The sequence below is a fragment of the Colossoma macropomum genome, unplaced genomic scaffold (assembly GCF_904425465.1).
Source record: "Colossoma macropomum unplaced genomic scaffold, Colossoma_macropomum, whole genome shotgun sequence".
In the NCBI taxonomy this organism is placed as follows: domain Eukaryota; kingdom Metazoa; phylum Chordata; class Actinopteri; order Characiformes; family Serrasalmidae; genus Colossoma; species Colossoma macropomum.
This window is the reverse complement of record NW_023494791.1, coordinates 21480108-21507735: the sequence shown is the minus strand read 5'-3', so window position 1 is coordinate 21507735 and position 27628 is coordinate 21480108. Positions and strand designations below refer to the sequence as shown.

General features: G+C 37.2%; 2 protein-coding genes across 3 annotated transcripts; one reads left to right on the top strand and one right to left on the bottom strand.

Annotated features, from left to right (window-relative positions):
- The first annotated feature begins 281 nt into the window (after window positions 1–281).
- On the top strand, window positions 282–19088 carry unc93b1 (unc-93 homolog B1, TLR signaling regulator). 2 transcript variants are annotated; one of them, XM_036574377.1, is made up of 13 exons: window positions 282–652; window positions 1188–1307; window positions 2638–2779; window positions 2979–3132; window positions 4922–5083; window positions 7000–7129; window positions 8086–8179; window positions 9773–9897; window positions 14460–14642; window positions 15645–15924; window positions 17088–17206; window positions 17657–17779; window positions 18242–19088. In XM_036574377.1, the coding sequence occupies exons 2-13, from the start codon at window positions 1188–1190 to the stop codon at window positions 18482–18484; spliced, it is 1875 nt and encodes a 624-aa protein (XP_036430270.1). In that variant the 5' UTR covers window positions 282–652; the 3' UTR covers window positions 18485–19088. The 2 variants fall into 2 exon arrangements, with proteins under 2 accessions (XP_036430270.1, XP_036430269.1); XM_036574376.1 differs by having other exon boundaries at window positions 283–536.
- A 1298-nt stretch (window positions 19089–20386) lies between these two features.
- Window positions 20387–27628, bottom strand: cryba1l2 (crystallin, beta A1, like 2). Its single transcript, XM_036574392.1, has 6 exons — window positions 27523–27628; window positions 26225–26313; window positions 25824–25942; window positions 23334–23475; window positions 22002–22144; window positions 20387–20817 (listed from the first exon to the last, which is right to left on the bottom strand). The coding sequence occupies exons 2-6, from the start codon at window positions 26300–26302 to the stop codon at window positions 20670–20672; spliced, it is 630 nt and encodes a 209-aa protein (XP_036430285.1). The 5' UTR covers window positions 26303–26313; window positions 27523–27628; the 3' UTR covers window positions 20387–20669.

The following is a 27628-nucleotide window of genomic DNA, read 5'->3' as shown; positions in this document are numbered from 1 at the left end:
GCTGAACACTTATTACGCTCAATAATTATGAGGGATGTCCACATACTTTTGGCCATAAAGGGTATGAACAGTAACGTGCAGTATACAGTATAGTAGAGCAGAATTCATCCATTTCGAATACACTTACATAACCTCCAAATGAAGTGTTACTGAGGTTCTCACTGGAGGAGGGTTTTTTTTTAGACCTGATGACTTTTAAAGACCCGTATTCAGGTTGTTTTTTGATGGCTGCTCTTGCTTCCTGAGTCATTATTTACTTACGCCTGAGTGCGGTTTGGGCCCTCCCAGCTGGCTCTTGTTCCTCAGTACAGGGACACTGCAGCTTTAACAGCTCGCCAGAACAGGGAAGTGAAAGGGAGCAACTTTCGCTTCCTCTTCGCGTGTTTAATTCGGTCTCAGTGTTGATCAGAAGTCATGCAGCTCAGCACGAACAAGCTCACTTCACCCCTCAGCAGCCACATACTCAATGCATGAACCGCTCCTGTGGCTCTGCTCGCTCATAGTCTCGGCCGCGTCGTCAGTGGATCGGAGTCCAGGTGGGTTTAGCAACACGTGTTTGTTTTATGTTTAGTCAGTGACTGCAGGAGGGTCTGCACGGTAAACCCCACCGAGACATAATCAGTACCAAGAGAAATCCCACCAAAACTAGACGGTAAGAAGGGTCTGTTAACATTAGCAAGTAGATTTAGATTAAAAACGAATTTATATTAATCTTCGCCCTGCTGAAAAAAGACTGAACCTTTAGGATTTGACTTGATGGTTTTGCTTTTTAATGAAAATTCCAAGTTGCCATTAGAGACCAAGTTTCCTACCAGGAACCCAGAGAAACTTTTAATGGTTTCTATGATTTTTTTGCTTTCAGCAGGGAGAGCAGTGACGTGTCTAGGCGTATAATAAACGGTTATGTGTCATATTCATAAAAGGTTTTCTGTATTTACTGTATAAACAGTGATGCTAGTCTGAGTCTTTGCAAACATACTGACGTTACGATTCTCCAACTCATGTAAACGCCTTTATTATTGTTATTGTGTGCTTAATTAAACGTTGCTAAATTTAACCTGCCTGTTACATATTATATTCGGATATTGACTATAAGTGTATTTGTATGTACGTCGTTCACGTTTGTCTTCATAAATGGAGCAGACATTAATTGCGTTGTGGTGCGCGGTTCTGTGTTTGGCCGGCAGATGGCAGCAGTGATAACAGAGGATAATGTGTACCGAGAGGCAGAGCTGCAGGCTGCGCCCCCTGCTGACGGAGCTGAGGGTCTGCAGCCTGCAGGGCCAGACGGCAACATACAAGGGCAGGTAGGCACATGTTCACCAGTGTACACAGAGCTAAAATACATTTATAATGCGGATAACTAGTCACATTTACCTAGTTTGATTTGTGCTTTTCTGAATGTTTTGAAAGTGAAATGGAGTTATATATAAATAAGGTAAATATATAATAAATCATTATTTATAGAGTATTTTCCATTGGGAGGTGGCTTTCCCATTTGTATAAATGATACTTAATTTTAAAAGGAAAGTTTAAAGATTTGGATTTATTAGGAGATAAATTTATAAATGAAAAAACTAATTTAACCTAATTTTTAAAAATGCTGTCCCACATTTTCATGTCACTACCAGAACACATAGTTTTAGTCTGTGGGCGGAGACATTTTTAGCCCCTGCCCCTGTGTTTTAGAGCAGGAAGTGAGGCTGCATCCCTGTCCCTCATGGCCACGTGGTGAGCAGTTATATCCCATTGTTTTGAAGTAAATGTGTCCCAAAGTCTAAAAATCAGTGTGCAACTGTACGACTTGTCACTACTGAAACAGATTTTCTGCAATTAAGTAAGATTTTTGATTTTATTATTTTTTTATTCAAAGCTGTGTTTGCTAGCCACGTGGCCGTTGTTTTTGAGTTATGCTCAAAATTAGCTAAAATTGCCACTCCTGAAACATTTGATAAAGTTTTGGTGGTGTTATGATTGTTTTGGAAGTGACAAAAAGGAATGTTCATTCATTTGTTTTAATAAAATAAGTGTAATTGAGATGTAGGGTCACTCAGAGCAAAAGGATTTTAGTCCAAGTCAGTTAAATGATATTTATCCCTGATTCATTTTTATGTGTAATTTCATTCTGTTCTATGTTTTAGGTGGTTATAGACATCAGAAATATTTCTGATATGATATTATTCTTAAATTATAGATATGAGGCCACCAGGCAGTTCCATGGACTGTAAGATGTCAAGCTTATTTTGGTTGAAAATATTAGTTCTTATTTCATCTTATTATAGAAATTTTGCTCATTGTTAAGCCAGGACTACCCCAAATTAGCCCATGAGAAGATTTGATTTGGCCCCCATAATTACCATAATCCCACCTCCTCTCCCAATGAGAGAACACAATTCTGTTTATTCTATATATGACTTATAAACTTGTTTTTTTTGGTATTTTAGTGACACACTATAATGTAATGTTTCAAAAGACATAATTTTGAACTTAATTTTGAAGCCAGCCTGCCATCTTTATTTGTATACTGTTTTGTCTTTTTGGTCCTTGAGCCCCCTCTAAAGACAAAAAGTTTGGGCACCCCTGCTCTGTGGTTGGATCCTTTTCTGCATTGGCTAATCTTCAATAATTGTCTGGCAGGTAGAGGAGTTTCTGGGGCCACACCCAGACTATGATGAGGAAGAGGAGGAAAGGAAGTATTACAGGAGGAAGAGGCTGGGTGTGGTGAAGAACGTGGTGGGAGCGAGCTTTGGGGGCATGATCGTCTACAGTGTTTACATGGGTGAGTTCCACCTTGGGTATTTAGATATTAGTCCATGAACGGTACAGATGAAGCACACTTCATAAGCACAGCATAATGTTGAATGTTCAGTATACAGGTTCCCATTTAGTGACCTTTATGTAGTAGTGTTGTGGTTAATGCAGTGTAGCTCTGACGTGCTGGTGCTCTGCAGTGTGCTGATATGCTCTGTGTTCTGTAGGTCTTCTGCAGATGCAGTTGATCCTGCACTACGATGAAACCTACAGAGAGGTGAAGTATGGCAGTCTGGGCCTGACGGACATTGACAATAAGATGCTGATGGGCATCAATGTCACTCCTATTGTAGGCCTGCTCTATACACCTGTACTCATCCGGTACTATTTTCTTTCTCTCTCTCTCTCTCTCTCTCTCTCTCTCTCTCTCCTCTCTCTCTCTCTCTCTTGATATATATATATATATATATATATATATATATATATATATATATATATATATATATATATCAGGTATCAGTACTGGGCCGATATCAGTAGAAAATGCCAGAGGGATATTAAAGGAAAAAAGAATAAATGCAATTCTGTAACAAACCTGTTCTGAAAGCACACACTCAAATTGTGTGATCTGATGTTGTGAACTGTGTAGTTCTTTCTGTGGGGTAGAAGAGTGATTGAGTAGTTTAAGCATGATAGTCTATTTTTTAGATGCACTTTTAGATGCTCATCTTAAGTGAAGTGCTTGAGTTAAAATATAGCTCTTTTTAAAGCTAAAAAGAGTAGTTTTTAAAGGAAAAACATTTGATCAGCATCAGCCAATGCTCAAGCTTTCAGTATCATTATTAGAAAGGAAGAAGTTGTATCATACCATCTCTAGTATATGTTTGTGTGTATGCGTCTATACAGTATAACACTGGCAGTCAAATAGAGATGCTCACATGAACAAATGTTATACACTGAGGCTCAAAGCGTGGATGTTTGATTTGGCCACCCAGGAAATTACCTTAATCCCACCCCCTCACCCAGTGTGAAAACAAATATATTTTTATTCTGTTTATAATGTATTCTTTTTTCTTTTTAAATGTATTTTTTAAAGTATGTTAGTAAAACAATATAACTTGATCTTTCAAATTAAAATGTATTTAATTATAAATAGCCAATATAAATACATTATAAATTATAAATAGCCAATATCAGCCGATGCTCAAAGTTTCAGTATTGGTATCAGTATAAGAAAAGTAAAAGTGGTATTGTGACATCTCAAATATATATATATAGTGTGTGTGTGTGTGTGTGTGTGTGTGTATATATTCCACTGGCAGTCAAAAAGAAGTGTTCATATGAGTATATGTCATATACTATGGCATATTTCATTGTCATATTGGAATATGCATCATTTGTTGTGGTTTTCCTCCTTTAAGTGAACTTAGAGGATAAACACATCAAAAACATTTGCTATCAGTGTGTAACAAATAGTACTGTGAGAAAGTTTAGGCACCTGAAAACTTTTTCCTTAAAAAACGATCTAGGCAGTAAGAATTTATTTACTCAGAAAAACACCTATTAGACAGTGTAAAGTGTATCTGGTGTTTTCAAATAGTGATAAAAGAATTAGAAAAACAAAGAAAATCAGAGTCAGGAAGTTTTTGTATAAAAGTGAAGCTATAATCATAATGTAATCATTGGATAAGTCATTCTGCATGTCTCTCCTTCCTTCCTTCTGTCTGCATCTGCTCCCCAGCCTTTTAATATGCTTCTTCTCATCTTCTAGCTCTCTCACCCTCCTGCTGCAGTTGGAACTGTGATAATGAGACTGCGCCACTCCAATTTCATTATCGCCTTTGATTTCTTGAATATTCATTGCATGAATGTTGCAATGTGTCTTACATGCTCTTTAAAAAGTAATTACAGTTTCTAGATGGAACACCAGGCTTGATTATCACTTAGGAAAACTCTCAGTGTAGTTTAACTGAAGTGCATCTGACTTTTCCTACCTCCTGCACCCAAAAGCCAAGCGATTATTATTCAGAACCCCATAACAAAAATACAGACAAACAAAAAATAGACTTACTGTTTTGGTAAAAAGTAAACAAATCTCTCTCTCTCTCTCTCTCTCTCTCTCTCTCTCTGTCTCTCTCTCTCTCTCTCTCTCTCTCTCTGGTTCTTTCAGGTTTTTGGGAACTAAATGGATGATGTTCCTTGCCTCTGGAATCTACGCTCTCTTTGTCTCTACCAATTACTGGGAGCGGTATTATACTCTGGTGCCGTCAGCTGTGGCCATCGGTATTGCCATAGTTCCATTATGGGCCTCACTAGGGAACTATATTACAAGGTGAAGTAACTGGAGATTGGTTAGAGGAAACCTTGTATTGTTGGTTCAGTACATTTTTAAGTTGTTCACTCCAAACTGTATGGTAAAGGAATGTTCTTTGGAAAAATTAAATTTACAGTTTTCCCCCACACCACATGTAGTTAGTGCAGCTTGAGGCAAGTATGCGATGATTTAAGCATGCAGTTTGCACTATGCTAATTTGTGGGGTGTTGCATTAGAGCTACAAGGCTATTGTAGCAAACATTACTTGTTAGTTTCGTTAGTCTGGTAGCTCCAGCACAAATAACTAAACAAGCATACTCATGACTTCAGGCTGGTTTACTACATTTGGGTAAGAGGAAAACTGTGTAAGTTTGATTTTTCACTAAACTGTTCCTTTAAGCAACAGAGTAAAAATCACAACATGAAAACCAAAGAGTGTTACAAAACCGCAATTAAGAATATGTTTACAAAGGCGAGGTTCTCTTGTGGGTCCTGTACAGCGAGTATCTCCAGCCCTGTTCCAACCTTAACCTAACACACCTTGCTCCAGTATTCAGGTCTTGATCAGCTGGATTAGGTGTGTTATTGAGTTATTTTGAGGTTAGAATTAGACCCTGTGGCACTGATGTTCAGGCTCAGTCCTGACGTTCCAGGCACTGAGCAAATTTGCGCTTCTTCTGCTCCAACAGACCTGATTCAAATCATTCAGCTCATTTAAACCCAGGGTAACTCCAGTTCTGGAAAACTTGGAAATGTCAGTGAGTTCTAAAAATGCATGACCAGTCCTGGATTATAGTAAAATTTTGTTTGGGAAACTTAATTTTCTTCTTTCTAATGAGAGATTCTATTATGTAGGATTGTCTTGTAGTGCTTAAGCTTCCTTGTATAAAGAGGGCAGCAGTGTCTGCTGAATTCTTAAAAACATAGACAGCAAAATGTGGGGTTCTGGTAATTAGTTTCTAAGTAACATGCTTGGCATACTTGCCTTCAAATTGTTAAATTACCAGATACTGTCATCATTCCTAGTCTTTATGTTCTGCCAAAACTGTAAAAGTTAAAACTAAAAACAGTGTAGTAGAAGTTACTTCACATATATGTTAAACTCTGATTCTGCAAAAGTTATGAAAAGTAGTTATGGAAGTTCTTTGAGAAAGTGATGGAGGTTTAGGGTTTGTCATTGAAAAGAATTGGAACCTTGAAAACCATGAGTCTCAAACTACTGGCCTTTATGTAGCCCATCACATATTTACAATTTATCTTTAAATCCAGCCCACAAAAAACATTTTTTTTTATGCGGCTAAATATTTACAGTCAATGGGTAGATTTGCTTCACCCATCAGACAGTGTCTGGTTGACCTACTTCAGCTAAATAAAATCAGCTTAGAGTGATGCTGATGTAGTTAAAAAAAAGCGCTGCATACAAAAGGAACCATTTAAATAAAAACCTGATGTAGCATTGAATAGGCATGGCTGTAATTTAGCTGTAAGTAACTTATCTATTATTCTAACTTAGACGATAGTTAAATCTGTGGCCTCATAACACAATGGTAGATATACTGCACTCCAAATAACTTCTCCTGCAGAAATTCCACTGCAATCATAATAGGAGTCCCATGTGATTCTATAATTCTACTTGATTTAATTGAACACTAAAATATTTATTAAAGACTTGATGTATTTGTATTAACAAATACGTCAAATACTACTGGTAATTATTATTATTCATAGCAATAGTTGTGGTAGTGTTTAAAATTCATACTTCAAAAAAAGGGACTTTTTTGTCCTACATTTTATCCAACAAGCCCCCTTTGTCAACTACTTAACTAGTGGTTAATAACATGTGCACATATATAAGAGAGAGTACACTCAGTTATGTTTCCTTACACTGTGTGTATGTGTAATGATGTGGTGTGTAATGATGTGGTGTGCTATAGGATGGCCCAGCAATATTATGAATATGTGAACTATAAGGAGGAACACGTGCAGGAGCAGAGGAGAGTGCCAAAGGGAGCTTGCCATCAATATGTCATCATTTTCCAATCAGTCTTCTACATCATCTTCCACGTGAGTGCTTTGTCCCATGTGAGGATTTGTTGTGTGTGTTTGCATGTGGGTTAGACTCACATAGTCATATGCAGAAGTTTGAATACCCCCAAATTGTGTTTAGTTGATTTGTAAGTGAAAGTAAGTTACTATGTCGTCTACAGGGAGTATATTGTTTCTGTAAAATGTAGTGCACAATTTCTTTAGTTGAGTTTAACATAATATGGAAAAAATAATATAAAATTATATATATATATATATATAATATATATATATATATATATATATATATATATATATATATATAAGATGTGCCATAACTTTCGCACAGGCCACATTTTATGTTTTATCTTTTCCTCACCATGTCAAATTCAGTAAATAGACAGTAATTGTGCATTACAGTGTACACAACTGTGTTGTCTGTAGAGGACGTTACCTTATTTTCACTTAGAAAACCAACAAAACATTTGACCAGGGGTGCACAAACTTTTGTATGCGACTGCATAAGAATAAACTAGGGCTGCATGATATGGACAGAAATACTGGTTTTGAAGTGTTACTGTTAGATCTTGCAGTCACAATATATGGAAACATTCATTAATAATTCAGTAATATTACATGGTTAAAAATGGACCTGCATTACTTTGACCAAAATAAATGACCGTTGTTGGATTACATGAACACCTTGATTAATCCGAACATCCACACATCACCACATAGAAACACATCTTGAACACTGTTCAGCCGGGATGCTCACAGCAGACGTTTGAGGCCACATTTGTATATTCCGTGTAATGCAATAACAATTAACAAGCAATACGTTGTGAAGCCCTAAAATTAAAAAGTTACGATCAGTGTTTGATGAGTGTGAAGGTCAGGGAATGCACACAAACATACAGGTGTGGTGATGCCTTTTCTGATTTCTCATATGTGCATACAGTCTGTGTGTGTGCGTGTGCATGTGTGTGTCTTTGCAGCTGAGTTTCGTATTTGCTGAGTTCCCCATGATCCTCTTCCTCAATGGATTTCTAAGTGACTACAAGCACACCCTCTACAACGTCAAGCAGTGTGGTAAACTTCACTCTCCTCTCACTTCCTCTTTCTGCCTCTATGTTGAGTTTTTTTTTCTCCAGTATTATGATGTTGTTGCTATCTACAAAAACAACAAGTATCTCCATTTTTTCAACATTTTCTCTACTTCATTTGAAAATGGGATGAAGGAAAAAGCGTGCGCCCACCAACTATAGATGAGGTGCTTCTAAAATTCAATAAAAGCCTGTCAGAAAAAAAAGCAATACTCACCCCATACACAACAAAAGGATACATTTATTTTGTTAAAAACATGACGTTCCAGGCCATGTGCAAGGCTGTCATTAAATGTTAAAAGCAGCACAAAGGGACACTACTTCATTTGAATGCAGTAGCTGCCCTTTACAGTGTGAAAATCTAATGAAGATTGGACCAGTGGAAATGCTCCAAAATAGCTTTGAATAAAATGTCTTGGCATTAACTTACATGAGAAGTAAAGAACTTTTTTGGCTTCACCTGTGAGGTTACTATTTTGGAGAAACTTGTTTGGGCAGTAACAACATGAGTTTGGGGATTGTATGTATTTTGAGGCTTAATTTTATTTCATATTTCATTTAAATTCATTTGTCATATCTTATAAGAAATTGCCAAGAAAGCTAGATAGAATGTAGTCTACTACTTTAATTCCAATAAGATAAAGAAATCATTGTATTACTGGCAGGGCTGAGATGCAGTGATATACAAGTACTGGAAATATGTATTCAGAATACCGGAATTAAGTATCTGTATTCAGGCCAAATTACATTTCGTAAAAGCAGTATTCAGAATAGAGTTCCATTTTAAATTTTCAGGAGAATACTTTTACAATACTTACCCACTAAATTAAAAAATATATATGTATACCATCTTTAAAAGAAACACAATGCTTGTTTATTAGCTGTTTCTAAATTGGTACACAGAAGAACTTCAAAATGTCTTCTTTACAATCTTTACAAACTGAAGTTCCTGTTAAAGCCTGAGTAGACTGATAAATCAATGTGATGATCAGTATTTAATCTCAGCTTTATTAAACTCTTTTGAGGATTGATCGAACTGAACAGTCGTAACTTCATTTAAAGTGAATTTTTTGTGAAACATACTAACAGAAGAATTACATGAAAAAAACTACCAGCCAGTAAAAGCAAAGGAAAGTGCAAGTTACATAAAACAGCAGAGTTTTCCATGAGCTTTATCAGTATGTATTGTAAATGTATTCTGTATATGTTACTTTTATGTATTGTAATGGAATATTTTACTGAATGTATTTAGTACAGTGTGTTCAGTATTCAGCCAACACTAGTTTTTCAAATTGTTCTGCCTAACACTGATTACTGCTACCTTTACATGATTTTCTATTGGTTTTTATTCTATTGTTTTGCTCACTTTCTCTCTCTCTCTCTCTCTCTCTCTCTCTCTCTCTCTCTCTCTCTCTCTCTCTCTCTGTAACAAAAACACACTAGGACAACAATAGCAACAGTGATGGCAATCATAAGCATTCATAATAACAATCGTAATTATAATCTTAATGACAATCATAATATCATTAATTAGCTTAATTATAATCTTTTGCTCTCTCTGTCTCTCCGGTTTGCTCAGGTGCAAATGGGAGGACGATAATTGAGGGTTTCAACAAGACCGTTCTGCAACATTTGCCTCGTTCAACTCTCCTCATTGAAGTAGAGAGTGTTCTAATGGGAGCTGCCTTCATCTCTATGATCATAGTAAGACAACCTCTCCTCCTCAGACTCACTGCTGTGCAAAGGTTTTAGGCACCTGAGAAAGTTATATTTAAAAAGCTGTTTCTCTGGGCAGTATGCACTTCTTTGCTTAGAAAAACAGTAATATTAGAATAAATACAAATAATATCAAAATATCATTCTCCCAGATTAGTTCAAATTGTGGTGCCAGAGTAAAAAAAAACTGTTTCAAAAAACAATGAAGTGTTCAGACCTTGAATATTTACAAGGATCATGTTATGATCTATTGAAGGCATCAAATGAGATTTTAATAAGCTAAATATATACAAAATCATCATTTTTAGGGTACTTTCTGTTGCTAGATGCCCATCCCAAACCTTAACCCCTAAATTTCAACTTGTGAAAATAATATTGTCATTTTTTACTTTTTTGATATATTTTAAAGATCTTTTCAGTTTCTTTCAAAGTGAAGATGAAAGATTTAAATTTATTATAACTTAAATTTTTAAATAAAAACTACTCAAAAAATGCCCTCCCACATTTTAATGTCACTACCGAAACATAGAAATCCCATTTACGTCTGGGCCCTTCATGTGACTAGTATCTGGATTGTATTCGGGTAAGATTTTAGCCACATGCATTTATACTTAGTAATCAAATGCATTTCTGATTAGTCAGACTGAAATCGGATTGCTGTGTGGGACGTACCATGCAAATCCACTTGGCAGCAACCAATTACCAGTGGTTTATCCGTTCAGCCTCTTCGTCTGCAGCTTGTTTTGTACAGTAGTCTTTGTCTATATTGCTGTTAAGCATTTTGTTTCGTCCTGTCCCCAACCATGTGCGTGCTCCATGATTATCTTCCTCGTAGACCTAGATCACATGTCCAGTGACGTACTGCATGGGGAGGACTTTTGGTTGTTTTTGCACTGCTATAATTGGGCTCAAATGTGTCTCAGACCATGTGCGTTTTTATGTGGGTTGGCCTTATCCAGATATAATCCTGATACTCAAGACGCATGAAGTGAAGAGTTTTCAAAGAGATTTAGTCTGTAGGCAGAGCATTATTTTAGCATGGCCACATGGTAAACAGTTAGATCCTACAGAAACAGGTTTTCTGCAATTAATCATGTGTTTAATCAAAAATGTTATAATTTTATTGTGTGTACAGCTGTTCAAAGCTACGTTTGCTAGACATGTACTGGTTAGCCTTTTTTAATTATGTTCAAAATTAACTAGAATTTTAACTGCCGAAACATTTCAAAAAGTTTTGGTAGTGTTAAGATGGTTTGGTAGTGACAAAATTGAATAATTAATCATTTAATTTAATAAAATAAACATAATTAAGGGTCACTCAAAACAAATTGATTTTTGTCTGATTCCTGAAGTAAGTTACATGTCTGAAATGTGTTTTGAATTCTGACTTCTAACCAGTTCAGTACAGTCTATGTCGATGTGTTCGCTTCACCATTTCCAAATGCGTATTATTTGTAGTTATCATCTAATTCTTGGTTTGACTCAACCAATGCTTCTTTGAATTAAATTAAATGTGTATGTGGTGGATTTGCACAAATCCATGCAATGGGTGGGGCATCACGGAGAAACGCCAAACCTATGTTTTTCTAATTCCCTTACAAGATATCAGCTAGTTTTTTGAACAAATGGAAGTCTTATTACTTTTTGCTGTATTTATGTTTTTTGTATTTATTCAAATAAATGTATTGGCAAAAAGACACACTTACCCATTTGCTTAGGTGTGTAAGACTTTTGCACAGTGCTGTACAGCATTGCTTTATGACCTTAACACCAGTGTTGTGATTATATCAGATCAAAAGATGCAAAAATGCATTGATTAAGACTTCAGTTATAAACAATTGCACAGTTCCGAATATTCCATTAGGCTGTTTTTCTGCATTCTGAACAGCCCGTAGAGGGCTCCAGTGTCTGCAGCTGCAAGTTTCGTTCATGCATCATGCTGTCTGACTTCACTGGTTACACTTCCTGCTTGGTTAACAGAGTGATGTCATTAAGTGAAGTGATGAGGAGAGTCAGAACAAATAGTTGTAGACTTGATGGCCGCTCTGTGGACTGAATTAGGCACCTGCCTTCTGAGCCTGGTTAAAGCTGCATGTTGCCTGTTGCTGGTCTGGGGCCAGTTTCAATAATACCAGTCTTGTTTTGTAAGTCACAGGCTGTTCCAGTGTCACGAGAAAACAATGTAATGTTTACTTACTTATTTATTTTAGCTTCTTACATAAGCTTGAAGAAGGGAACAGAGGAAGAGAATGTTACAAAGGTTAAAAAATGCTGATTTAGTTATGGTGAATATATGTCTGAAAAAAGGGTAATGTCAAGAATAACACCAGGATTCTGAACTATATTGGAAGGAGTAATTATAGTGTCATTTAAGGCCAGTCAGAGATTGCCAACCTGTCTAAAAGCAGCAGGAGCAGTGTCTAACTTAAGGAAATTTTACAACATGTAAATGATGTATATCAAATGTATCATGTCCTATAAAAGTTTTATTTATTAAGAGAATCTGAGAGGGTCTTTTGGTTAAGCTGTGAGATAAGTGTACGTTTTATAAGCACTCGTTGCATGCTGATGAAAAATAGAGCCATGGGGGAGCATGTAGATAAATGAATAGAAGAGGGCCTAAAACAGGTCCCTGTGGGACATCTTGAGACATGGTAATACTGTGGCTGGAAAGAAAATGCTGCCTCTTAGTAAAGTCATTTCTGAACCAGTTTTAAGTTGTATCTCAAATGTTTAAATGACAGTTAAGATAAGAAATAAGTGTTATTATTAACAATCTCAAAAGGTGCAGTGAGACCAAGAAGAAGTAGAATGTTAAGACAATCCAAGTCTTTAGAAGGAAAGAGCTCATTTACTACTCTACTCTGTTTCAGTACAGTGGTGGGGAAGAAATCCAAACTGAAATGACGCACAAGACACAAGACAAGGCTGCTAGATTCTGTAAGACATTTGAAAGAAAACAGGCTAGAGAAAGGCCTGTAAAGGAACAGTGGAATTAAGAGAGGGCTTTTTAGAACTGGAGAGACAGTGGCAGTCTTCAGAGGAAGGGAAACCTAGACAAGAGGCCAATGAAGTGTTTGGTATGTAGGAGATAGAAGTTGAGAGGACACAGAAGCACGCTTTTATAATAGCTAAAAAGCTGGTGCTGGATGAAGTGGGTAAGTGGAGGTGTTTGATTTCATGATTATGAATATATGCAGGGTCTGTGGGGGTAACACAGAGGAAGGGACTGACGTGTATGTTGTTAGTGGACGTGGGTGGAATGTCAGGTAGGGAACAGGATTGAAACTGCTCATACAGATGGGTGAAAAAGGAAAAACCTTTCTTAGTAAGATATTGGGCACCACAAGCCTCCAGAACAGCTTTATTGCACCTTGGCATAGGTTCTCCAGAACGGTACTGGAGGGATGGAACACCTTTCTTCCAGAAGATATTCCCTCAGTTTCAGTGTTTTGTTGATTGTGGTGGAGAGTGCTCTCTAACATGTCAGTCTCCCATAGATTTTCATTTGGATTGAGATCTAATGACTACAAAGGTGATTCACATGACTTTTTTTATGCTCATCAAATTATTTAGTGACCCCTTGTGGCCTGTGGATGGGGGGCATTTTCATCCTGGAAGAGAAATGATGAAATGTTAAAGATGATCAGAATAACTTTGTATTTATTTCCCTCTAAGTGGACAAGTAGACGCAAACCATGCAAGAAAAATGCCCCCAAAAGCACAACAGAATCACCAGACCACTCATTGTAGGGGACAAGTATTCAGGCCTGTACTGTTCTCTTGGTATACGCTGCACATGCACTCAGCCATTTTTTAATTATGTTCAAAATTAACTAGAATTTTAACTGCCGAAACATTTCAAAAAGTTTTGGTAGTGTTAAGATGGTTTTGGTAGTGACAAAATTGAATAATTAATCATTTAATTTAATAAAATAAACATAATTAAGGGTCACTCAAAACAAATTGATTTTTGTCTGATTCCTGAAGTAAGTTACATGTCTGAAAAATGCCCCCAAAAGCACAACAGAATCACCAGACCACTCATTGTAGGGGACAAGTATTCAGGCCTGTACTGTTCTCTTGGTATACGCTGCACATGCACTCAGCCATTTATCAAGAACATGATGAAGATATATGACTGTAACATATATGTAACTCTAGACAGTTGAGCAGTCTTTGTGACTGAAGCTCCTGCTATCAGTTCACCAATAAAAAAACCCTTTTTCAAAGTCTTTTTTCAAACTTTAATGTCTTTCTCTCACCATCTAAATCATGGTTAACTGGGCCTGATCAGTATTTTTATACATGCCACAGAGCATGATAGGGTTTGAAATGCTTAATTGTATCATGTAGTACACCTGTCTGGAGAAGCATCTGCACTCTCTATATTTCTCCACTCCTTTATTAAGGATTATTTTCCTCTGATCCTCCTGTATATTTTTATTTTGTTTTGGAAGTGTTAGAGAAGCTCCTTTCATAGAAAATGAAAGCCAGACAGTATAGACACTCTGTGACAGTGACATTATATCTTGCTCTCTTTCTCCTAGTTCTTGGCTGTGTGTGGTGCTGCATATCGGCCCACGGAGGAGATTGACCTGCGCAGTATTGGCTGGGGTAACATCTTCCAGATGCCATTCAAACACTTGCGTGATTACCGCCTGCGGATGCTCTGCCCTTTCTTCATCTACTCTGGCTTTGAGGTGCTTTTTGCCATCCAAGGACTCATACTGGTGAGCGAAAGCATAACAAATGATCAGTGGTTTCCATTCTGACCACCACATGAACCACTTGTGCTGATTATAGGGTGCTTTTATTGTGAGAGTATGAGAATGAAAGAATGTTGTATTTTGTCACTGATTGTTTAGCTCAGTTTTGGCAACCATACCAAGACAGAAGAAGGTATAGGGTGGTCCAGTTTGTTGGAAACAGCAGTAACATTTTTTTTATAGTCTGTTAAATCCACACTCTCTGAATTTATACCATGGTCAGAAGTAGTCAGGACACGTCTATCATCTGCTGTTTTATTTTGTTTTTTTTTTAAGGATTATTAGATTAAGTTGTTGTGGAAATTGTTTGTTACTATATTGTATATATTCAAACGTACATTGTTTGAACTATCCAAAAAAAGATATGCCACAAAATACTACCTTAAATAAAACCTTATATACTAACCTACTTAAAGGAAAGAGACATGAGTGTTGGTTCCACTAATGCTGAAAGACACGTATTTGACTTTCTTGCATTTTCAGTTAATTACTGGGATCATTTTGAGTCAGTTAGTTACCCTGTTCATTATTGCTGGTTGGATGGATACAAATGAATAAATTAGACCTTTAGCTTGGAAAGTAATACAAAAAGTAAATTAAACAAGATGTAGATTGTGTTCAGAGAGTGTCCCAAGGCTTGAGAACTGTAGATGTTCTACTTACATCTACTTTGTGTCTGTGTACACAGTCAAGTCTATCAGTATTCATCAACAAAGTTAGTGTTATTTTAGCTGTCTGCCACAGCATATTGGAGCTGAAATGAAATAATAAATATGAGCTCAAAGTACAGACTTTCACCTAAAATTTGAGGGTATTTACATCTACAGTGGGTAAATGGTGTAGGAATTGCAACCATCAATTTCTGATATTACACAATATTATATAATAAATTCTATTTAAATAATTAACATTTAAATTTTTCTAATTTGCCCTTTCTCTCTGTCTCTCTCTCTTTTCTTCCTCCAGTCGTACGGTGTGTGTTCATTAGGGATGGAGAAGCTGTGGTTGTTGGTGATGGTGTACGGGCTGTCGTCCTCTGTTTGTTCAGCCCTCTCAATGGCTCTTCTGCAACAGCGTTTGCCCAGACAGGTGGTACTCCTGGGCGGGGCAGCAGTTCACCTGGTCCTGCTGGTGGTTCTCATGTGCTGGTCTTCCAGCCCTCGAAGGCCTGATCAGTTACCACAGCTACTGGTGCTAGTTGCCCTTTGGGGTCTGGGCACTGCTCTGAACAAGACTGGACTGAGCAGTGAGTAGGACACACACACACACACACACAACTGAACTTCAGCTCTGTCATGTGTCATGCAGGACAGGTAATATATGAAGCTTTTGCCATTCATCCATTAGAGGTCAATCCTTTGTAGAGAGTTAAGTTTGATTTTGTCAGATGCTCATATACAGTAGTCACACTGCAAAGAACTTACAGTTTTATTGCTGTGATAAAAATCCAAGGGAATTCCAGAAGAGCAAAACCCCTCAGATTAATGACTTCTTTTCTTAAAATAATGATTTACTATTTGATATAAAATTACTTATTTATTCAAATTACTAAGTAAGTTTCTCAAATTATTGGCTAACAATGTTGGAAAATTGCAAATCTTCTCAAAATATTGACCTACTGTTAGGGGTGGGCAATATGGCAAAAATACCATATCATGATGCTTTTAAAACATTTTTACGATGCATATCTCAATATTTTGACATGCAGACACAATGCAGAAGTAGTGCAACATTTGAAAATTGCCACCAAAACTCAAGGCACAATGGGCCTCATTCAACAACCATTCCTAAGAAGAAATTTTTTCTTAAAACTTGTAGTAGTAGTTTTCACAAAGATTCTGAAGTTCACCAGTGTTTTCTTATTTGGGATTTGTTCTTAGATAAGAACACTGCATTGTAAGAACGTGTCAAGGATCTGACATAGATGTTTTCTAAAGACCTTTCTCAAGAACAAATAAAAAAAAATCTTAGGAAGATATTGGTGAATGAGGCCTGTTGATTTCTGTTCAGCATTTTACATTATGTCCTGCACTAAATGCAATTAAACCGTAAAGTAATTATTACTTCATTGAAATGTAGTAATTCATTGTTTTTAACTTAGTAACTCAAAATCTCCAGAAACACCATTATTTTGACACACCAAAGCGATATTTTGAAAAAATGTCATTATTCTGTGATATTAAGTCAGTATTTTAAGAAAATAAGAACAAAATTTGAGAAAATAAGTCATTAATTTGAGAAAATAAGTCATTATTTTGAAGTATTAATCGAATAAATCATTTGGAATATAGGCAGTTTTTTCTACTCAGCGAAAGAGGGCTTAGATATAAACATTTTGACTCCTGACTGAGAGGAATGCAGTGTAAATTTGCTTGACTGTTTCTGCCATCCATGGGTGTTTCTGTGCAGGTCTGCTGGGACTGTTCTATGAGGACAAAGAGCGATTAGACTTTGTCTACACCATCTACCACTGGTGGCAGGCCATCGCAATTTTTATCGTCTACCTTTGGTCTGCCCTGCCTATGAGGGTAAACACTAGTGTGTGTGTGTGTGTGTGTGTGTGTGTGTGTGTGTGTGTGTGTGTGTGTGTGTGTAGGTTTTTAGGCTTGTGTTTGTATTCTGTTTGCTTATTTGGAAACCTTCCAAACTGTCTAAACTGGTATCTCTGCAAATTGGAAAAATGGCATAAAGTGTTGCAACTCATCAAGTGTTTAACTCATCACTTAATTTAGTGAGGAGACTTGTTTGTGCAAAAATAATAATAATTAATAATAATTAAAGGTTCAATAGCAAAATGGCCTACGATGATAGATAGCATTTCGTCATTCAAAATATTAAAATTGCAAATGATTAATTCCAAATCAGTACAGGATTAGTTAAAAATAACATGTTAACGAACAGGTGATAAAATAGATTCTTTCATTTTTTATTTTTCTCCCTCTCTCCCTCTCTTTATCTGTCTGATTCTCCCACTTTAGGCCAAGCTTGCGATCCTGTTGGTTACGCTGTTAGTTGCAGGCTTGTGCTATTGGCAGATGGAGCGTCGCTTAGCCAAGAAGATTCCTTACAGGTTGCCACGGATTCCCCGTCCACGACACAAGGTGAGTCAGCGGGCCACCTGTTATTTAACACTGAGCTATTTGTGTTGTGCGGTTTGCTTTCTTCTCGCTTTCATTTTATGCACCATTACAATTTCTCCTGTCAGCGTTACAGTATTAAAAAAGAAATGACTTTGGTGACTATATTAATATCTGTTGCTGATCTTAAACAGGTTTCTGTTCGATGCAGAGGCAAATGGGAAGTGTTAGAAGTATCAGAAACGAAGACCAAACTTTGTTGGTTGACTTTAAATATACAGAACAGGAAATTGCTGTTTTTATATAACAGATAGTTATGTTGATGCTTGTATTGAGTGAATTTCCTAATTGTTTGTAGATGAGTGTAATTCATCATTAGTGATTTTCTGTGTATGTTAGTTTTTCCTCAGGCCAGCGTTAGGTAAGAGTTGCACCATTCACTGCCCCAGTCAGCTTCCCGTCTCAGTACGTTCTTCTCCCACACAGGTCAAAGGTTACCGCTACCTGGAGGAGGAGAACTCTGACGAGTCCGATACAGACAAGAGCGATGTGGAGGGCGAGGAAGATGAGGGCAGGCAGAGTGAGGAAGAGCAGGAGAGGGATGCCGGCTCACAGGGCTCTGATTCGCCGGGCCGTGACAGGTGCGCGGCCGGAGGCCGGCGGCGGAGACGGGACAATGCTGCCTACGAGCAGGCAGGAGAACAGGAGGATTACGTCCAAGCCATGTGACAGAATACTGTCTTCTTATTATACAGGAGAATTAGTTGCCTTTGCTTTGAAAAAGAAAATGTGCTCTCAGTTGACATATGAATGAATGAATGAATGAATGAATGAATGAATGAATGAATAGGTGAATAAAATAGATTGATGGATGGATGCATGAGTCTGGACTAGTGACCATTCCATTCAAGTTAAAGGGATGTTGAAATTTGGACTGATGAATGAAGTATTGAGTGGAGATTTTTTGAGGGTCTATTAAAAGATCAGTTCCACTGGCTTTGTCAATGTAGAGGTTATTTTTTCTTTTTGAGCTGTAACAAAACCCTGAGGTACTCTAACATGAGAAAAGAAGAAGTTCTACATGGATTTCAGTGAAATGAGAAGTGAAAAAAGGAAGTAGACCAAACCTTAAATGGCCAGGTGGTCCGTGGCTATAGAAACAGACCACACAGAACCCCTGGTCAAGGTAATAAGCTGGAGGTTTTCATCTGCTGCCTTTCAGTCATTTCCTCTTTTTCGCTGAATGCCTTGTCAAGCTTGCGCTTTCTTACTGGTCCATTTCAATTAAGTCTGTAATTAAATACTTTTTTTAATAAAGTTGTATGTCTGTGTAGTTGTATCGTTGGTGTTTTTTTTCTTTAGAGTTACACTGAAGTGCATTAAGCCACATCTAGACAAACTCACTCACTCACCCTCCTTCCCACTCACTGAGATACATACTCAGAAAGACCACAGTTTGGAGGTGAATATGCATTTATTAGTCATAAACTGTCCTCACTTCCAGCTGCTCACACACACACACACACACACCCATCTGTCACGTATGGCAGTTATACGTCACGAAACGTCACTCTCATATGCTTGAGGTGGACTGTCCAACTGTTGCGCTCTTGTACACTGTATGTACACTGACCTCTCTAACGCCCCCTAGCGGGCCTCTACAGCAGTGCCCACCTCAAAGAGAGTCTTTGTGTATATACATTACTGTTCAGCAGTTTGGAATCACATTTTTCATTAATATAAAAATATGTTTTTGTCAGATACATGTATAAAAGGATTCTACTATGATACTCGGACATTGCAGTTTCATTGGTCAACTAATTTGTAGAAACAAATATATTTTGTAAATGATGTAAATGATTCCATAGTCATCTAGAATGAACTTAATAATAATAAATAAAATTAATATCCACAGTGCCTTGTGTTTCCAAAGTGGTGATCAAATCCAAGGAGGGGAATATGACAAGAAATTGTATGAATATATATTTGCAGTATGTTATTAACCATTAAATAGCTTTCAAAATTTTGAAATATTGAAAACAACATCTAAAACTATTACTTCTAGTGTCTTATGTCAAGCTACACTGCATGTTGTTATCGGCATAAAAAAGAAAGTGATTCCAAACTTTAGAACACTAGTGTGTGTGCAAGTCTGCTTATGTTTCTTTACTTTTACACTGGTGTATGTGTTTGCACGCGTTCCTGGTAGAGTAGGACAGTAATCGTAGCTGGTGCGCTGGCTGTGTATTGTCCTGTTGTGTTATTGCTGGCGTGTTGTGTTAGTGGAGTGTTCTGCAGTGTCTCCTCATCACTGTGAGTTGACTGTGAGTGTAAAGCCTGACTCTAGAAACACAGCATCATAGACCGATACTGCAGAGCGTTACTGTTACTGGTTATGCTAAAGTTACAGGTGTAGATCTAGGCACATACACTTCTATTCAAAAGATTGGAATCAATTTGCTTGTATTTATAGTATATATGAAATTTTAGATGTGACCAGAATGCATGGAGCTGCTGATGACTCTAAAATAACTGAGAAAGCTGTAGAACACCAAAAATAAAGTTCTAATAAAATTTAACCTCCAGAGCGTGCCTTAGTTTATAAGAAGTGGCCCCATCTAGAACTTAAATTTTCATGAATAAATTATTGTAAGTAGATAATACAAAATATTGTCTTTCATTGATAATTTTGTGGTGTTCCCAAAATACCTGAGATATTAAAAATAAATCTAAAAAAGTTTGTTATTTTCTACACTGTGATTTCACAGTTAAATTGTATTTATTATTTATCTAGTTAAACTAATATTGAATATAAATGAACACAGTTTGATTCCAAACTTTTGAACTGTAGTGAATACCCCCTTGCTCTCATCCACTGTGCTCTTTCCTCCACCCCCTCCTTCTCTTCTCTGTCTCAGTGCTGGACTCTGCGGATGGATTGGATTTGGGGCGTCTGGCTGTGTGAGCCCCAGCTCTTCCAGTGCGGATAATCACCACTGTTCCGCTCACATTCCATGATGTACTGCTGCCCGCGGTAGCCCGGAAACTCATAACACACAAAGCTGCACAGAGGAGAGAGAAACAGGCAGGAAGAGGGGGATCAGAGGGGCTAAGAGGGATAGTTTAAGCAGAGGAGTTTTAATTAAGTTACTTCATTTCAAGCAAGTAAAGGAGTTTAGTCGTGATTGCAAAAAGACAACAGGCAGATGGGAAAAGCATCCGAACGGAAAAGAGTGGGAGCGCATTTCACAGTAATGATGATTATGTGCTGTGGGACTTTAAATTATTCAAACTCAAAATAGTTTGGGTATAAGACATCAACGGCATTTTTCCGTTTTAGAAATGAGTCCATATGTGCTTTTCACTCTCTGGCTCATCACACGGACAGTTTACAGTGAATCGATGACTTCATCTGCTCCACAGGGCCCTATTTATCTGTTTATCAAAGCTGTGTTAAATGTGCAAAGGCGTGATCTGTAAGTGTCAGTAACACTCTGGCATGTGTTTTTATGCCTGTACAGGTGAGGCGTATGATAGATATATGGATGTGATTAACATGCTGTATTTAATAACACTGTAAAGCTCAGGAAAAAAGTGTGGAAATTGTCGATATAATGGCATATGTTTAGCATTGAGTCAGAGAAGTAGAATTCCTAAAGGTGTTTATGTCAGAAGTACAGTAACACTTTCTTTTACAGTCCCCTCTGTTCTAGGTATTAAATAGGAAAGAGTGAGGCAAAAACTTTAAGGTACTAGGTTAATATTTTGGATGACATGATGGTGTGTTCCACTGAACAGGTTCTAGGTAAAAAAAAAAGTTGAGACAGTTTGGGAAATGGCAATAAAAACAGAAAGCCATGATTAGTAAATTATGTTTGATGTATTAAATGAGAAGCATAAAAGAAAATGAAGTCTAGCACCCGCACTCTCTGGTTACGCAGCCATGCTGTTGTATCATGTGCAGACAGAATGTTTCGTGCTGTTGTCATGTTGAAATAAACATGGACATCCCTAAAGACAGCATCTAAAAGGTGGCATATATATATATATATATATATATATATATATATATATATATATATATATATGGGCTTTTCTGTGTAATTGGAACTATAAAATAATGATAAAGTCCTTTGAAGTTTGTACCTCATAGACACCTGCTTAATAACCAGAGTTCGGAGAGCTGTAAAATAAAACGTTATCAGAAATATTTGAAGTGGCGTGATTGTGTGTAAGTGAGACTTACGCGCCACACTGCACATGCATGGAGCCCACTTGGGTGTTACACCAACCCATGGCCTGCAGGGAAGGATAGTCATCACACACCTCCACACTACGGCCCAGGAAGTTCTCTTTCTCAAAGATCATCATGCGGCTGGTCTCATGAGCCTGAAAGAGAGAGAAAGAGGGTCCATTTCTTTAATTGTGTCTTTTTCCCTTTCCTTGATCTCTTGCTTGTATCATAGCTTCTCCCTCTGAGGATGCAAGAAAGCACATGAGGACAGAAGGATCAACGCGAAAACCAATGCTATATGTCCAAAAGTATCCTCTTCTAATTAGTGATTTCAGTTACTGTAAGTTGCACCTCTTGCGGACACAGGTGTTCAGTTGCACACACAGCTTTTAATCTCCAGAGTAAAGCATTGGCAATGAAATTGGACACTGGAGAAGCTGCACATAAGCCTAAGGTCACCATGCCCAGTCCTAAGTGTCCATTAGAGGGGTATAAAATCCCCAGCATTGGGCTGCAGAGCAGTGGAACTACACATTCTGAAATGTTGGTGCACCATCCAGTAACTGACCTCACAAATGCTCTTGACTGCAACCAGATCCTCGCAGCAATGTTCCAATATCTAGTATAAAGCCTTCCCAGAAGAGTAGAGGCTGTCACTATAACAAGGTGCCATTAAACACTTAATTAACATTGAAAACATTTCACGTGTACATGTATACCACACACTTGAATGCTGGAGTTTGGCCTACACAAGATTTTACCATATCACTGACTTTTCACATGGATATATTTCATTGAAATTTATTGGTATCATTAATTATATTTTACTGGCTCAAGCAAGAAGAAGGAAGTGAAGAAAAATGCCAGTTTGGAAGCAGTTTTTTTTCAGCTCTTGTTGACTGTGAGAGGAAGAAAATAGACAATGTCAGCATCTAGTCACTGCAAACTGCCAGACTAAAGAGAAAGAGAAAAGCAGAACAACTGCACACCTGAAAGGTAAAGATGGCCAACACAGGGGGATCTTAAGAAGCTTTTCACCAACCAGACAGATGAATAGGCAACTTGAAAGCATTTGCTTTCAATTCTATCTCAATATAACTACGTCTTTCAAATAATATCATGGATGACATTTATGTAGAAGATACAAATGTGCAAGACTGTAGATGCTTACAATCAAAAGTGGCTGACTGTCTAATTTTTTAAGAAATATTGTAAAAGAAGTTATATAAATATAGCTGTCTTTACAAAATTAGGATCAAGAAGCTCCATGGACAGGAGTTGAGATACATATTTTGTTAATTCACACACTCACACACACACACACCCACACACACACACACTCACAGCGCAGTAGATGGGGCGCAGGGACATGAGCCTCTCCACATGGTATCCCAGATTGCCGCTGTACGCGTCCCAGTGAGGATACTCTCCTCTCTCCAGGACAAACTGCTGCCCCTGGAAGTCATGATGCTCATATCCCACCCAGCTAGAGACAGAGGAGAGAGTGAGGAGAGACAAAAAAGAAAGCATTGATTTGTGTAGAAACACTAAAACTTTTGAGGATCTTCATAGACATTGGCTGTATTAGTATGTTGCTGTGTGGTTTCTCTTCTGGTACTCTTGTATGCATAAAATGAAGGGAAAATATGGCAGTGATAAGTGTCCCTAAGAGTGTGATTTGCTGCATTTTCATCAGGAAGTCAAGTGTGGAGTGCTCAGCAAATGTTTTTTACAGTGTTGCATAGCTGATTATGCACTGAGAGACTTCACACACAGTGTATGAGGTGCTTGCCCAGCTTTGCACTACTAGACTGGTAGGTAGTGCTGTGGTAGTTGAGTTTGGTCTCAAGATGTTTTTTCTTTTGTGTTGGACTTATCTTAGTCATGGCCATTAGTCTATACCATATTTAGCTTTGACTAAAACCATAAAAATGTATTTATTTGTATTTTCTTTCTTTTAACTGTTGTCAAGATGCACTAACTTGTACTGACGTAACTAATTTAGCCAATTTGGATTAGAAAACAGGTTTAATTCCTATTCTGATTCTTTATTCTAATAGGTTAAGGCTTGATCTTTTTGTTTCAATCTCATTTGGACTTATGGCAGTCAAGATCATGAAGTTCTAGCTGACAATTAATTGTCATAAGAATAATTGTGATGAACAATGTAATTGTTTTTTCTTGTCCCTTGTATTGCAAAATAAAAGCCTAAAGGGCCAAATTGGCTGATTTAGCTATGTTGCTTCTTACCTATGGTTACTTAATAGCTATAACACTGGTTGTACTGACATGCACACCTACACTAATGTCTCCAGACAGATTTTTTTCTGGAAAGTATAACCAGAAATCACCCATTTTGCTAGCATACATGCTAAACATGCTATGTTGGAATTTGCTACATAGCTTACAGCTGAATAAACAGAGCTCCAAGTTAGAAATTAAACCCAAGAAGTTGAACCCAACGCTCCAAATTCACATTTTGCTTTTGCAGAAAAATATGACTCTGAAAACTAACAACTATGAAAACTGCAGTCAACTTAAGCAATCATCTCAAATAATTGCGATTAGACGATCATGTAATAATTGTAACAGGCCAATTGGGACTTGGTCTTAACTTGGTCCCACACCATTCAAACTTAATTCTGACTCAATCTCGACTAGTCATAGTCTTAGACTTGTCTTAGAATCGACAAAGGTGGTCTTGACTATCGCCCCGCTGGTAGCAGTGTTGTGCAAAAGACAGAAACTTTCTATAGTCAGGAAGTAAACTGGTAGAAAAAAGGAAGCAGAAATCTCACCAAAATAATATACCTTTATATGTACTTTAACTTATCTATTTTACATGACATTACTGAATTCAGGGTGTTAAAGCGGAATTTTAAAAAATTCTGCATGATTAAATTATTAAGATGTAAACAAAGTCATTCAGAGTGGTTTGATGTGAAATGATCTGTCCTAGAGAAACTTAGTCAGACTTGTTAGCAGTGATGTTGATGTCTGAAACATTTAATGCTTGTAAAAGCGCGCTCACAGAAAATCATTATATGAAATGGCTAAGAATATGTTGCTTGATTCCTGAGACATTGTTTTACATTTTCAAATAAAAATGTATCTGGCCTGAAATGTATCTTTTAGAAGCCATTCATGGTGCAGGGCTACATTCAGGACATTATAAGGCAAAACAGACCCCAAAAGAAAACATATCTTTCTAGATTTACTACTATTTTAGCATCATCAACATTACATATAAAACTCAGAAGACACCTGCAGGTTCACTGGTGCCTTTGGATGGTAAATAAAAAGGTTATATTTGTAGACATATGTTATAGAGATTGTGACCCCTGCTTCCTATCACTTCTATAAAAAAGAAAATCAGAGATGGTAGGTTTCTCTACAGTGAATCATTTCACAACAAATCACTCTGAAAGACTTTGTTTACATCTCAACCAGTGAGTTATGCAGAAATAAAAAAAAAACAGTGGGTTTCCCACTAGGAGACATTGTAAAGTGTACTTTTGTGGTTTGTTGTAAGGTGTATTATGTGATTGTCTGATTGTCTGTGAAAATGTTTTCTTTTTTCCCCTCAATGAAGCCGCTGTAATGGTGAAATCTGACAATAAAGTGTATCATATAATTCCTCACTCTCATTACTAAATAACTCACGTTAGTTACACAGATATTACCAAATAGCTCATTGTAGTTACTGAATAATATATTTTAACAAACCCACCCTTTACGGTTAACACTATTAAACTTGTACCTTCCATAAAATGCATTGTTGCTGAATTAGTAATTTTACTTTCCACTGAGCTGCAGTAAGAGAGAAAGACTCACGTGCCGCTCTCCACTCTGAGTGAGCGAATGTTCTGGAAGCCTCTCTCCTGGATGTTGCAGCACTCTGAGGTCAGTTCCTGACACTTCCCCTGGAAGTGCTCCTGCTCGAACACCGTCACCTGACAAACAGACATGTTGTATTTTCTCCCTTTAACACTGTTCTCTATGTTTCAGTGCTTTATTCTGTATCCTCTATTTCTCTTTCAGTGCTCAATCAAGGTTAGGATGGAAAAGCAACACATCAACAACACCACAATGACGTTACCATAGATAACAAAACATCAAAATGACTTTTACCTTTCTGTCACAAACTACAGGGAAACTGAGAGAGTTACATAGAAAGTGTGTGTGAGAGAGAGAGGGAACGCATGAGTTCTGTTTAGGGATTGTATAGCATTTACCTTGAAGAAAGGTGCCATGCCCATTCCTGACATGAGCATTGGCTCATTCATAGCGGCCTTTACAAACCTTCTACTCATCCTTTCACTCTCTGAAAAAGAACATAAGGACAGAGATGATAAGAAGAAGCATATAGTATGAAATTATATTTTAGCTTATCAGAAGTGGTTAATGTGGAACAGGCCATGCTTGTAAGGCTTTGCTTCTTAGAACACAGATGAAGCATGTCCATGGACTATGTTGCACTTCTCCATAAGAAAATTTGAGTTGGGCTTAAAGGGGAATTTCACCACTAATTTTCTGCACACTTAAATGGTTAGGATGTAAACAAAGTCATGCAGAGTGGTTTGATTTGAAATGCTGCTCTAGAGAAACTATCAGAATTGTGCACAATGGTATTGAAATGGAACCTAACATCCGAAGCCTTTAACACCTCACAGAAAGTTATTACAAGAAGTATTTGCGAATACGCTGCCTGATGCATGATGCCTGAAACATTGTTTTATGATAGTTTTGCAACACGCTTTTGGCCTAAAACATACTTCATGGCATTTTTCATTGTGGAGGGCGTACATACGAAATTATAATGATAAAACAACTCTGAATACATGTGTTGGTTCACTGGTGCTTTTAGACAGTAAATAAAATGGCTATATTTGTGTAAATATTGCGGCCGCTGGTTCCTACCACCTCCACTTAAATCATATGTACTTATATCAATTAATAATAAGCCTGGGACTTTAAACGGTTAACTAAGTCATTTTGCATTGATTTCCTTGTAATTACTAAGTAATAAGCATTATTAATGAGCATAAATAATGTGTTTGCAAACACTATATATCTGGGTACTTTTACATTTCCATTCCTGTAAATTTATATTGTTTTCCATGTGTTTACTGAACCATAAGCCATAGGATGTTATACACCTAGAATTTTTAAGTAATTTTTCATTTTGTAATTACTGAGTAATAAGTAAAATTAACCAAGGCTTAAGTAATGTTTGCAAACAATAAATATCAAAGTATATTATTATCATTTGCTGTCCTCACTATTATAATTCAAGATTAACTAAGTCATTTTGCATTGTTGTCTATGTCAATAATTAGTGACTAATAAGCCTTAAAATGCAATAATAATGCAATAATAAATTAAGGAGTTTATCTAGTCCCTGTAGAGACTCTATAGCAGTTAAAAAGATTTCATTGGACTTTTTTATGAACTAGCCTGTAGAACCTTACAGAACCAGTTAATCCCTGCAGTATTGACCTTTAGACCTTGACATCAGAACTGAATCTCTTACCTGAGTCTTCACTTCTGGCTCTGAGGGACTCTACCTCAATCCTGTTTTGCAAACACTTTTATAATAATGTGGCGCTGCTATTTTATACCGACAACCACAGCTGGGC

Bases quoted from the DNA above. Each gene is read 5' to 3' on its own strand.
- unc93b1 (XM_036574377.1), top strand. From the start codon at position 1,188: ATGGCAGCAGTGATAACAGAGGATAATGTGTACCGAGAGGCAGAGCTG. The intron at 3,133-4,921 runs GTACTATTTTCT...TGGTTCTTTCAG, and splicing joins TATACACCTGTACTCATCCG to GTTTTTGGGAACTAAATGGA. The intron at 5,084-6,999 runs GTGAAGTAACTG...GGTGTGCTATAG, and splicing joins CTAGGGAACTATATTACAAG to GATGGCCCAGCAATATTATG.
- cryba1l2 (XM_036574392.1), bottom strand. From the start codon at position 26,302: ATGAGTAGAAGGTTTGTAAAGGCCGCTATGAATGAGCCAATGCTCATG. The intron at 25,943-26,224 runs GTAAATGCTATA...TCTGTTTGTCAG, and splicing joins GCATGGCACCTTTCTTCAAG to GTGACGGTGTTCGAGCAGGA. The intron at 22,145-23,333 runs GTGAGTGTGTGT...TCTCTCTTTCAG, and splicing joins TGCGCCCCATCTACTGCGCT to GCTCATGAGACCAGCCGCAT.